The sequence below is a fragment of the Chrysochloris asiatica genome, unplaced genomic scaffold (genome assembly GCF_000296735.1).
Source record: "Chrysochloris asiatica unplaced genomic scaffold, ChrAsi1.0 scaffold00345, whole genome shotgun sequence".
In the NCBI taxonomy this organism is placed as follows: Eukaryota; Metazoa; Chordata; class Mammalia; order Afrosoricida; family Chrysochloridae; genus Chrysochloris; species Chrysochloris asiatica.
In genome coordinates this window covers 2,614,180-2,627,022 of record NW_006408863.1, presented here as the reverse complement: position 1 = coordinate 2,627,022, position 12,843 = coordinate 2,614,180, and the positions used below count along the sequence as shown (strand labels likewise).

General features: G+C 49.6%; 1 protein-coding gene across 1 annotated transcript in view; it reads left to right on the top strand.

The window, feature by feature from the left end:
* The window catches only part of PARD6G (par-6 family cell polarity regulator gamma), a 67,695-nt gene extending 55,741 nt beyond the window's left edge, over positions 1-11,954 (top strand). Inside the window, exon 3 of the mRNA XM_006875895.1 lies at positions 11,110-11,954. Coding sequence (XP_006875957.1) covers positions 11,110-11,954 — 845 coding nt within the window. The remainder of the gene's footprint in view (positions 1-11,109) is intronic.
* Positions 11,955-12,843: the final 889 nt, after the last annotated feature.

Genomic DNA, 12,843 nt, shown 5'->3' with positions numbered 1-12,843 from the left:
TTTTTCCTCCATTTTTTTATATCGTGACCATGAGAACTGGGCTGATTTCTAATAGAGGGAGGGTAATACCTAACTGGACCCAAACCAATGAAAATTCAAGCTCTCTTCTGCTAACTGCTTTCTGGTCCCCCATCCCCTGTCAGGACTGGGACTGTTTCCTAACCCTGATTTGCAGTGTGTGTGTGGGGGGGGGGTGGGGGGGGGGGGGGGGGGCTGGCCTCTCGGGGACACATGCAGGTGAAACAGCGCTTCATTCAACTCAGAAGCAAGGTCCTAACGTAGGTTAGGGATTCTCTGCCCAGGGTAATTCACTTCCTCCCGTGTTAGTGGAGAGAAGGATATACAAAGATCTTTACAAGTTCCTACTTAGATGGAAGCTAGTACTTGTTCTTTCATCAAAAGAAAGCTTGAGATTAAGTACAGTCTTGGTTCGCAGCCTCTCTAAAATCTCATGTCAGGAGTGTTTATTTTGACGGCATGTGTCTCAAAGTGAACAGAGTCAAGGACCAGTGGTCTTATTATGAGTTTTTCTCCCAAAATGCATCCTTGGGAAAGCACCTGTGTTCTTAGCTCCCCCCTGCACCCCTGGCTTTCTTGAGGTGGCCCAGCTTCTGTGTCTCAGGCCCTCCAACTTCCATAGTTGTGTGTGTTCGACATTTATATTGTTATTGTGAAGTGCCGTCGAGTTGCGACTCCTAGCAAGCAGCTGGTGGGTTTGCCGACCTCGTAGTTTGTAGTCCACTGCTGACCGTACGGTGTCACAGCAGAATGGGTATGTTAGAAAGGTAAACTCACACCCCTTACCAGTGAGCCCATTCGGACTAACATTAACCCTGTAGCACGGAGAACTCCCCCATGACAGTACCCAAGGCTGCTGGGCTGCTAACTGGACGGGAGGCACCAACTGCTCCATGGGAGAAAGGAAAGGCAATGTGCTTCCGTAACGACTGAGTCTCGGACACTGTCCAGGGACACTTGTACTCGGTGTCGGGTCGCTGTGGATGCCATTGGGCTGACAGCAGAGGCTTTGCCGACACCCACGGCTTTCTCAACTGCATCACCTGCTGGGTTTAATATGCTGACCTGTTGGTTAGCAGTCAAGTGCTTAACCACTGCCCCACCAGGGCTCATTATAGGGAGCATATTCTACAACAACGACTAGTTAACATATATATATATACACATATATATCTGGAGTCCGGGTGGGGCGCTGTGGGCTAATGCGCTGGACTGCACAGTCCGTTTGAACCGTAAGGTCAGCAGTTCAAGCTCACCAGCCGCTCCTCTGAAACCCTGTACAGGGTCGCTATGGGTCAGAACCAACTCGACAGCATTAAATAACAGCACTAACATGTATGAACTGTTTGTCAACACTGAAATGGTGCTCCAGCCGCATCAGGAACCCCACCACGTTTCAGAAATGAGACTCACACACTCATATTCCAGAAACCCTGTGTGCAATGATGGCGGCAAGTACATTGTAACTAATCATGAAAGACCTGAACTCTTCAGTGATGTAATTGACAGAAAAGCGGGGTCCCAACAATTTCACCCTTGTCACTCACTTGTTGGCAGACAGACCTTCTGGGGTTCCACCGGGGGTGGGCGAGGTGTCCTCCTGGCCTGGGGGTGATCTAGGGCGACAGGCGGCTGCAATTTGAGAATCCCACAGTTCCCGCAAGAAGCGGAGCCTGACCCAGCCATGGACCCGCCCAAAGGCAGGACTTCTCCCATGCCCTGCCCCTTAGGTCAGGTGGACGTCATAATGAGGACAAGTTCTGTGAGAAAATGACCTAGGAGCCCCTCACTGTTTCCCTGCTCTTTCTCTAGGTGTGAGTCTGGGAGCAGGCCAGCAGGAACCCACCCCCTCCCAAGGAAGGTAGCCTCTAGGGGCCTGGTGCCCCTCCCAGGCCAAGTCTTTCTGAAGGTCCCCTCCTGCCATCCTGCTGTTTTTCCCCAGGACCTGTCACCCAGAGACCCCTGCCCATTACCCCCTCACTCGCTCTTTTCTGGTGGGATATCAGCGCCCTATATTTCTTCTGCATCCCTTCCAGTATTCAGCCCCTGTAAGATGCTACCTGTCCTCAGGCACCCAAAATCTCAGTGGATGGGAGGTGGGTGAATTGGCACCAAGTGTTTTGCTGGCAAAGAACTGATTCCTCAGAAATCTCGTGCCCAGGTGTGCACCGGCAAGCTCACAATGTCCAGGCTCTTGCTAACTGACCAAGAGGAGACCTCCCGCAGGTGATGATAATGAGAGAACGTCCCCAGGATGTATGTTTCTTCCCTGTCCTGGGGCTGAGGCTGGTGTGGAGAGCTGGCAGAGTGCCCCAGCAGCCCCCTGCGTGTCATGTTCCCTATGCAGCCTGTGACCAGCCCCTTCCCAGAAAAGTAGGCCAGGGAGATGGACTGTGAAGTGCAGGCCCAAGGTCGCACCCTCCTGAATCTGGGCGGGACTGTGCCCTGTGGTGGTGGTGGTGGGGGTCAGGGCAGGCCACGGGAGAGGCTCTTTGTGAAGGACTGGTAAGTCCCTAATTGAGCTGGTTGAGGCCAATAGACCCTAACAGGCCTGCGCTGCGGTTTACTCTGTTAAGTTGGTTCTAAAAAGTGCTGACTTCCGCCTTCTCTTTGACTTGACCCATCTGATGGGGCCATGGTGGGTGCAGATGTTGGGCCCAGCCCTTCTTGGGGCCCCCAGTGCCTGACGTCTCAGACCCAGGAGTGCCCTGAGCGCATGTCTGTTGCCAGTGGTGGAGAGTGGGGGGCAGGGATGCACACTTATTCCCTGCACACGGCCCCCCAAAAAAGTATTTCCAAATGGGGGTCTGGGTCAGTGCACTGTAGCATGAAATAATGGTTACAATTGGGATCAGTATGACTCACAAGGGGGTCCTGGACCACAAGATCAGTTTGAACATCAAAGTGGGTGGTTCAAATCCACCAGCCACTCCTCACTAACCCTACACAGGGTCATTATGCGTCAGAGCCGACTGACAGCCCTTACCTACAGTCATGGGGGTGCTGGGAGGCTTGGAGGGGGGGGTCCCACACGGAGGCATTCGGATGCAGAGGGGCATGTGGTGGTAGGCTTTATGAGGCTGGGGGATTTGGAAAGCAGTGTAATGCAGGAGTAGGGGGCACTGGGAACCTTCTCATTTCTGAGTGTGGTTTGAACACTTAGGGGCTGGAGACAAGTCTTGAGATTTCCAGACCTAAGTTTGGTAAGAAAGATAAACTGCCAGTGAATCTTTGGGTTCCTTCTTAATAAAATGTGATGAATTTTGTCTTCGACATGGGGGAAAGCAGCCTAAAATCATGGCAAGGTTTCCGGTCTTTAAAAAGAAAATCGTGTTCTGACTTGTTTTTTAATCAACTGGTGTAGTTCTTCTGGAATATTTTGTGTATGTGTCTGCATGTTTGTTTAATTATGGGAGGGAAGGTATTTGGTCTTAACTCTTCTTGGACAAGTTGAGACTAGAACAATCGCTCTAACTTGGCTGCGTGGATGGATGGAGTTAAAGTCCCCCGAATCCCATCTGCCTTTCCTGTGCCTGTCATTCTGCCATCACTGCAGGGAATGAAAATATGTTCTCATTTTTCCTCCCTTCCTCTTAATTTTTTTTTTTTTTTTGACAACTAGGCCAAATGCCATTGTGCTTGGTTTGCAAACAGACAAGGCCGAATGCTCCGTTGAGCCCAGGGACTCTCCCAGATGGCCAAGGTGATAGGTGGTGCCTGCTCTGAGTTCTGGTCCTGGGACCCTTGGCTGATTAGTAAGCTCTCGCTAATTCTCTAAGGACCTTGAAATTCACTACAGTCTTGGAGCTAGGGGATCATTGTATAGTCAAGAAAGTCTGGATTTGGGGGCAGAGAGCCAGGGTGAGGGGCAGGATGGTGGGATTCAGGACACAGAGGTTTCCCCTTCCAGGAAAGGCTCGTGAGAAGGCATGGGCTCACACTCAGTCCCCTGGTGGGCATCAGGAGGTCTGGCACGATAGGCAAAGGGGATCCAGGTGGCTGAGGGCACCGCAGGCTGACAGCCCTCACCTTCCCTGAGCACCAGGATGGTGGTGGCATTGGTCAAGGTACCTGAAGCTGCCAGATGAAAGACACACAAGCCTGGTATAACTCTGCCTGTCGTTGGTGAGACCCGAACACTTGCAGTGAGTTGAGAGGGCCTACCTGTCTTGTGTTGAACGGGCGGGACTGTACTGTGGTCATGTGATTTTTGTGTCTCCAGTAGTGACCTCATCCTGTTGGACCAAGTGCTGAGCATTTGAAAACCTGGGGCCACAGATAGGGATGTTGCGGGGGCGGCCTCCTGGGAGGTGAAGTGTTTATACAGCATGGGAGTGGGGAGTCCTGGAAGTGAAGGGAGGGTGCCTCTCCCGGGAGCATTGGGGCATCTCAGGAAGGGCGTAGCCCTCAAATATGACCTGACCTTCACCCTGGCTTCCACCTCTGTTCCCAGAGACATGTGAGCAAGTGCCCCAGGTTGTTGGCTCAACTCTGGAGCCAGGAATGTCGCAAAGTCCTCCCTGTCCAGCTCTGTTCAGAACAGAGGATGTTTCTGGAATGTTCTGGGAAGCTGTGCTCAGGGAGTGATGAGGATAGGCACCCTCCCCACCTTCCAAGAGACCCAGGCCCTAACCCTAACCCTGTCATCCCCAGTCTCCCTGCCAGACAAACTCAGGTGACTCTGGAGAGGGGGCACGAAGTTTAATGACTTGCTTCTTTCTTGTTTCGTGCTGTCGAGTGGGTTCAGACTCATAGCAACCCTGAATAGCGTTCCCAAGGAGAGGCCGATGGGTTTGAACCACCGAACTTGGGGTTTGCATTCCAGTGCTGATTTTACAGCCACACCAGGACTCCAAGGACTTCCTAGAGGTGAAGGAGTTCAGGCCAGGGTGAACAAGATGGTTCAGTAAACAGGTTTCCGGACAGTGAAGAGGAGTAGGGCCCAAGGGAAGCCTTCTAGTGGGGGAGGGGGCATTGTGGGAACCGGAAGTGTGGTACCCAAAGGAGAACCCTTAGCCAGGCCAGCAGCCCGGCATGCCCCAGGGCGGACCAGGACCTTGACCCCTAGGTCTGAGCTAAGTCTCATCCCAGGGAGACTAACCCAGTACCTTGAACACTTGGAGTGACCCTCTCTGTGCTGGCCTCAGCTGCTGAGGAGCCCAGGAAGCCTTTCTTAGGTCAGAACCACCCACTAGGTTTCGTCCATCTTGCGTGAGCGCCTACTGTGTACCACGCACGAGCAAAGCCCAGTATTCAAAGGGGGTCCCTTGACCCTAGGGAATGGTTTCTGTCTGCTGGGGTGGGGGTGTGCCTAGGAAAGCCTGACAAAGGAAGAGCGGGCAACTACTAAGGATGGGAAGGGGCAAGACAGCAGGGATGACCAGGAGACCCGATACGGACTGCGGTTTCTAAACCGGGTGTCCAGTATGGGAGGCAGGTGGGCGGTCTGAGGACTGTGTACCATCTGAAGGGAGGGAGTCCAGTGGATGTAAGAGGGGCTTCTGACTCCCGGAAGCGGTGGGCTCTTTTTGTCTCCCATCCTGTGAGCCTGTCCTCTGTGATTCTCCATGACTGTTATTAACAAGGGAATATATACTTTTCTGGTGGTACCAGCTGCTGGTATAAATATACTGATACTGGGATTTTCAGTTTCTTGGAACTGTAAAGACTGTGTTGTCCGGCCCCTGAGGGGGCCGGAATGTGGTCCTTGGCGGCGCCCCCAAGCACTCTGAGCGCCCATGGCACTTGCATTGGAATGTCTGTCTCCCACGCCAGACACAGGCTTCCTGAAGCAGAGGTTTTGTCTGCTCACTACTGTGGCCTGCAGCTGTGGGCGGGCCTGTAGAATTAACGTGCAACAGGCTTGCGGTGAATCCCCAAACGCCCACCAAGCCCACTGTCCACACTCCCCCGGGCCCCAGACCGGCCACCAGGCTTCCAGGGGCTCTGGTCTGGGCTGTGCAGGATGGCCCATGAGGGAACCGACAGTTACTTACAGGCGGTTTCTTCTAGCTGGGTCTCTTAGGGTTTCACCATTAAAGAGACTATTTAGTCACCCAGAGAGAGTATTTCATTTTGTGCATGCTCCAAACAGTGAAACTTTTTTTTTAAAGCATTTTCTGCTATCAGGTATTTTTACCCATTTTTCATTAAGTTTGGGTTTTGTGTATGTGAGGCTGTTATGCTTTTTAACCATTATCAGTATTCTGGACTTAAGACATTTTAAATGAATTTGAAAATATAGGATTCTAGTTAACTTTCCAAAAATGCAATTTGCTTGGAAGTGAATAACTACATCCACAAGTTAATGTACTTACAACTTTTGGATCCTCGACATGCATTTTTCAAATATTTTAAAGCAATTTTTATTTCCAAGTTTTTTGTGCACATTTAAAATTTTTATTCTGGTATAATACATATGACAAAAAGTTTGCTATTATAGTTTTTAAGTGTACTTTTCAGTGACACTACACTCACCGCTGTTTTCTAAAAGTTTTTCTTTGCCCCAACAGAAACTCAAGTACCCCCTAGGCAGTAATTCCCCTTTCTCTCCCATCCCAAAGCCCCTGATGACCTCTAACTGCTTTAGTCTCTATGCATTTTCCTGTCCTAGGCATTTCATAGAGGTGGGATCATCCAGTATTTGTCCTTTCTCAGACCTATTTCGCTCAATATTTTAAAGTTCATCCATGCTTGGACATGCTTCAAGACTTCATTCCTCTTAATGGCTGAATGATATTCTGTTGTATGAACGGATCACATTGTATTTATACACTTTCTATTGATGGACTGAGTTTTTTGCTTTTTGGCTATCATGAATTATGCTACAGTGAATACTAATGTGGTTGTATCTAAGATAGAGGTTCAACTTCACTCTTCTGCCCCAACACCTTTTGTTAAAGAGATTGTTCTTTGTTATCAAATGGATTTCGCATCCTTGTGGAAAACTACTTGACAATAGATGTAGAAGTTTCTCTCTGAACTCTCAACTCTATTCTAGAGGTCTGTATATCCTTATTCCTGCACCAGTGTTTTGATTATTGTAGTTTTATAGCATGTTTTGAAATTGGGAAGGGCACGTTCTCTTACTTTTGTGAGATTGTTCCTTGCAGTGCCCTAGATACTTGAGGATCCACTTTTCCATTTCTGAAAACAGGCCGTTGGACTTTTGATGGGGATTGCATTGATTCTGTAGGTCTTATCTCTATCTATTCTTTCTTTCCTTCTGCTAGCTTTGACTTACTCGCCTTTTGAAAGTTCCTCAAGGTGTTAAGTTTGGCTGTCGGTTTGGGATCTTTCATTTTAAATATGGGTACTTATAGCTATAAATTTCCAAGTAACTGCCTTTATAGATCCCATAATTTGGGGTACGTTATATTTTTGTTTTCATTCCTCTCAAAGTATTTTCTGGTTTTCCTTGTGATTGCTTCTTTAACCCATTGAGTTAGCAGTGTACTGCTTAATTTCCACAGATTTAATTTCCATCTGTGACTTTTAGTTTTATTTCATTGTGTTTATAGAAGATGCTTTGTACGATTTCACCTTAGTTACATGCATTGTCACTTGTTTTGTGGCTCATCGTATTGTCCAGCTTGAGAAGATTCATGTGCATTCTGATGTTGAGGCATGTGTGTGTGTGTGTGTGTGTGTGTGTTGGGTCTACATTGTTTATAGTGTTTTTCAAGTTGTTTCCTTATTGTTCTGTTGTTGGTGTTGTTAAGTGCTATCGAGTATGTTCTGACTCATAGCGACCCTGTATAGGGTTTCCAAGGAGCAGCTTGTGGGTTTGAACTGCCAATCTGTGGTTAGCAGTCTAGTGCTGATCCTACATTGCCACGCCCGAAGTCCTTGATCTGTCTTGATTTCTCTTACTAAAAATGTTGAAGTCCCAACTATTATTGCAGAATTGTTTCTCTCTACAATTCTGTTGGCATTTGCTTCATGTTTTCGGGCTGTGTTGGTAGGTGCTTTGATTATCATGTCTCCTTGATGAACTGCCCCTTTTATCATTGTACATCCTTCTTTTTGACTTAAAATCTATTTTGCCAGATATTAATACAGCTACCCTGATCTTTTGTGTACTATTCTCATTTTTTCCATCCCTTCACCTTTAACTTACCAGTGTCTTCAGATCTAAAGTGAGTCTCTTGTAGACAAGATACGGAACCGAGCTTTTTTATCCATTTAGCCAGTCTCTAAGTTTTGATTGGAGAGTTCAGTCCATTTACATTTAAAGTAATTGCCAATCATGAAAGACTTACACCATTTTGAAGTTTGTTTCCTGTTTGCTTCAGAGAGCACCGTTTCGGTTTCTCCCCTCCCCCAGAACTCCTGTGGCACTGTTCCCACACTAGGCTGAACAGTGGAGAACTTGACCTGTTCGGTTCGTGGGGACAAAGGGTGTGAGCACTGCAGTCTTTGACGGCTGCCTTCTAAGTCAGTGCATGTCTGGGACCCTTACAACAGTGTGTAGACTGGAACGTTGCCTTAAGCGGTTTTTATTTTTGTCATAATGTACCTGTCATCACTACCAACAGCTGCTGTTAGAGTAGGATTGTGCTCTGTAACTTTCACTGACTCATCTTTCTGAAGAAAACCAATGGGTCTTGCTTCCCAGGAGTCTCTCAGTGGACTTTTGGTTAGCATCAGAGTGCATTAGCCAATAACAGCGCCATGTTTTTTGAGAGACCGTTACTGTAACAGCGGCCTGCCAAGAGAAAGACAAAGTGCTGTCCACAGTTACATCAAAATGTTACCTTTTTCAAAGTGAGGGAGTCTTAGCATATAGAAGTTGTGAGCATGTTGGCCAATGTGAATTCATTAAATGCTTCCAGTTGTTTCTGCAGTGGTGGCCACAGGATACCCCACCCACCCACGGGTCCCATCACAGGCATCCTGAGGGAGCCACTTCCCAGGCAGCAAGTCCCAGGACAGTATTCTGGGTTTCAGCTGCCTGACACAGTGGTCCCTGAATGTCAAGGGAACCAAGGTGTTTCCTCTAGTTCTGAGCTTGCTCCAGCCAGCCCCACTTGGCTGCCAAGAGGAAGCACAGTCCTGGAGCCCCCCGTGAGTTCATCAGTGACTCCAGATGGTCCCTGGGTAGCTGGCCTCTGTGTGCATGTCTGGTCCTCATCAGGAAACGAGACAGGGCCTAGCCTTCAAAGTGGAAGTACTTACCTGGCCTCTTCCCGGATGGGGTGCGATCCATGTGTCCTTATGGGCTCCCACCCTCACAACCGCCCCCCAAGTGATCACAGACTTCCTCCTCACAAGTCCCTCCCCATCCTCATGGCTTCTCCACCCTCACAGCACATGCACCCCCCCCCCACAGTCCTTAGCTGTTTTCCTACCCTTGCAGCCCCTCTTCCTAATGACCCCCTCCACACCCCCCAATCTGTGCTCACAACCTTCCCACTCATCCCCACACACACCCCTCACCATCCTTCTCCCCTATTCACAGCAGACTGCTTCCTTTGCCCTTCCATGGCCACATCCTCCTCCTTTGCTGAAGTCCAGTTAGAACGTTCTCTCCCGAGGACAACAGCATGGAAACTGTGAGAGCCAGGTTCTGTGACTTCATAGTCCTTGTCTTGGGTGACAAGGCTTTGTCAGAAGGCAGAAAAGCTGTAAGCCATTTCAGAGAGATGTACCAATATCCACAGGGTCATGGAGTTGGTTCCAACTTAGAGCAACCCTGTATAGGGTTTCCATGGAATGGCTGGTAGGTTTGAAGTACTGACCTTTGGTGCACAATCCAGCGCTTATCCTACACCACCACGCAGGAATCCATTCATTTTAGAAGAAAGTATTTCCTAGAATCATCGTTAGTGTGAAAACATAATCGTAAGTTTTATAGAGAGAGACTTCTCACTCTGTTGAAAGTAAAGTGCGGAAATAAGCTTTAATTCAGATCTACTGAAAATGTGTACCAGAATATGGAGAAGGGAGTACATTTTGTTTTCTTTGTGGAGACTGTCAATTTTTTTAATAAAGCTTTACAAAGAAACTGTGACAACTTTAGTCATTGTAAAAAAGGTATCTTAAAAACCAGGGTTGGAATCTTAGGAATGGGACATTTGAACACTTTTTGGTGAAAAAAAGAGGAATTTTGACTGATAAAGTCACACGCAGAGATTTGTAGTTGAGAAGAGGCGAGAGCAGAGATTTCTCTGTCACACACCCTGCCTCAACATACAGTTGCCTCCAGTAATGCATGATCGTAAGGAATCATCTCCACTTACGAGGAATCCGAATCAACACAAAGCCAGTTCCTATGTGGCAAGAGATCAAGTGCCAGCTGCCCCCGCCCTCCCAAGGCAATGTCCACTTGTCTGCAGTTTGCTATTCCGTTACAGTAGCCCCCAGAACTCCCAGGCTGTAACCTGAGATGGGACCAACTTGCAAATCACAGGAACAACTCAGGATGAGCCACTACCCCCCCCCCCCCCCACACACACACACCCCTCTGATGGAACAGCTCTTCTCTCAGCCAGGCAGCTTTCTCCACTGTCAGTCTCTACCTCTCTGCCACTGACGGACACAGCTCATAGTCCGCCTAGCAGCCCACTCAGTGTAAACTCTCAAGGCACCCTAACCCTGCACTAAGTCCCATGCAGTCTCTTTGTTGCCACCTCACTCCTGCCTTAAGCATTCATCACGGAACCCCAGTGGCACTGGTAGCTAAGTTCTGAGGGAGACAGATCTAGCCAGCTGCCCCTGTAAGGACAACCCTGAGATAGTTCTACTCTGACACAAGGGGGGTCGGCGAGTCAAAAAGCCACTTGAGAGCACCGAGCAACAATCGTGAATCATTGGCTGGTTGCTAAGGTCAGTTTTGGAGCTCACGCGAGCAGGCCCACAGGCGTCCACTCCTCTGCTAACCTGCAGGACTGAGGCAACCAGGATTAGTCCAGGTGGTTCCTGGGAGGAGGACCCCTGAGACACAGTGAGCCGAATCGGCAGCCCCACTTCCAGGTGATGCCGTGGGGGGCACTGCTAGTCACCTGAGACATGATTTGGTTGGTAGCCCTTAGTGCTGCAGATGTCCCTTCCTGCCTCAACCCCTTAACCGGGATCTTTTTGCTCTTACAGAGGAGGCAGACGGCTGCAGCTTTGGGGCGAGCTCCCAGTCCAGGAAGAAGAGGGTACTGGCGGCTCTGCGGGAGGAGGGCTTGCGCCGCCGCCCACCCCCCGCCATTGGCCTGCCGCGTGACTTCCGGCCAGTTTCCTCCATTATCGACGTGGACATCCTGCCCGAGACGCACCGCAGGGTGAGGCTGTACCGGCACGGCTGCGAGAAGCCATTGGGCTTCTACATCCGGGATGGCACCAGCGTGCGGGTGACTGCCCAGGGTCTCGAGAAGGTCCCGGGCATCTTCATCTCCCGCATGGTGCCCGGTGGTCTTGCAGAAAGCACTGGGTTGCTGGCCGTCAACGACGAGGTGCTCGAGGTGAACGGCATCGAGGTGGCTGGGAAGACACTGGACCAGGCTACGGACATGATGATTGCCAACAGTCACAACCTCATCATCACGGTCAAGCCAGCCAATCAGAGGAACAACGTGGTGCGCAGCAGCCGCACGTCGGGCAGCTCCGGCCAGTCCACGGACAGCACAGCCAGCCCTCACAGCCTCCCGCTTGCGCATGTGCTGCAGAACTTGCACCCAGACGAGATGGAGAGTGATGAGGAGGCTGACATTGTCATCGAGGGCACTCTGGAGCCCCAGCCAGCGCCCCAGACACAGCTGGAGTCTTCATCAACGGAGCCAGCCTGGGGCACTGGTTGCCCCGGGATGGACCTCACCCTCATTGCCTCGGGGCGTGAGGGCAACAGCAGCATCCACAGACTGCTCAGCTTCCTCAAAGCAGATCCGCGCCACAGCCTCGCCCTACCTCCAGGGGGCGTGGAGGAGCACGGGCCAGCAGTCACCCTCTAGCCGCTCCTGGGAGCCCTTTAAGTCAGGTCCCCTACGCCGGTTGGCGCTGCAGAGGCGCTGGGCCAAACTTGACACATGGTTTTGAGATGGGTACCATTTCCACAGGGAAATATTTTTAAATCTTTATTCCAGTTGTAATATAAGAAAAATAACTGTATACACTCTACCTGCTCCTTTTTTATTTGTTTACCCTCCTCGCTGGCTGGCTAGAATAAAATATATTCTATTTTTATAGGATTTCGTCACAGAAGTTCTACTGAGGCACACATGCAATTTCTGGCTCCTCTGTAAACTAAGAGTAAAGGATCTGACCACGTGCAGAAAATGCTTACTATAAGCCTTGAAAACTTAAGCTTTAAAATCCCGTTCGTCAAATGGTCAAGTCAATTTTTGCCAGCATTCTGTGAAAGCATCGCTGACTGGATGGAGTTGTGTTCCACTGAGAAACATGAACACGCCAGACTTGAGAGGTGTGGTCATACATGATTCTGTCACCTTTCTCCTGCCTGGCAGGAGCTGGGCACTGCACACACCGCATCCACCGAGGGGCTCCCTCAGTCTATGGGGGTGTAATGGTGCCAGGTTTGTTGGTAAGAGGGTCAAGTGGTCATTTCATTGTGTCAAAAACCAACCCTCACCCATGGAGGCCTGAGGGTACTGGCCAGGTCTCATTTTTTACCAACAATCACATGAGCTTTAGTAAATTTTAACAGATTAATTACTGCCAATCCCCTTTGAGCCTCTAATCATTTACATATGTAATAACTTTAAAGGGTTACAGGTGTCTGCGCCAACAAATTTTTATGAACTGTATTTTGTGATGGAATACAATGTCAGGGAGGAACATGAACAGTTCATACGTCAGGAACTAAACTTTGACCAAATAAGC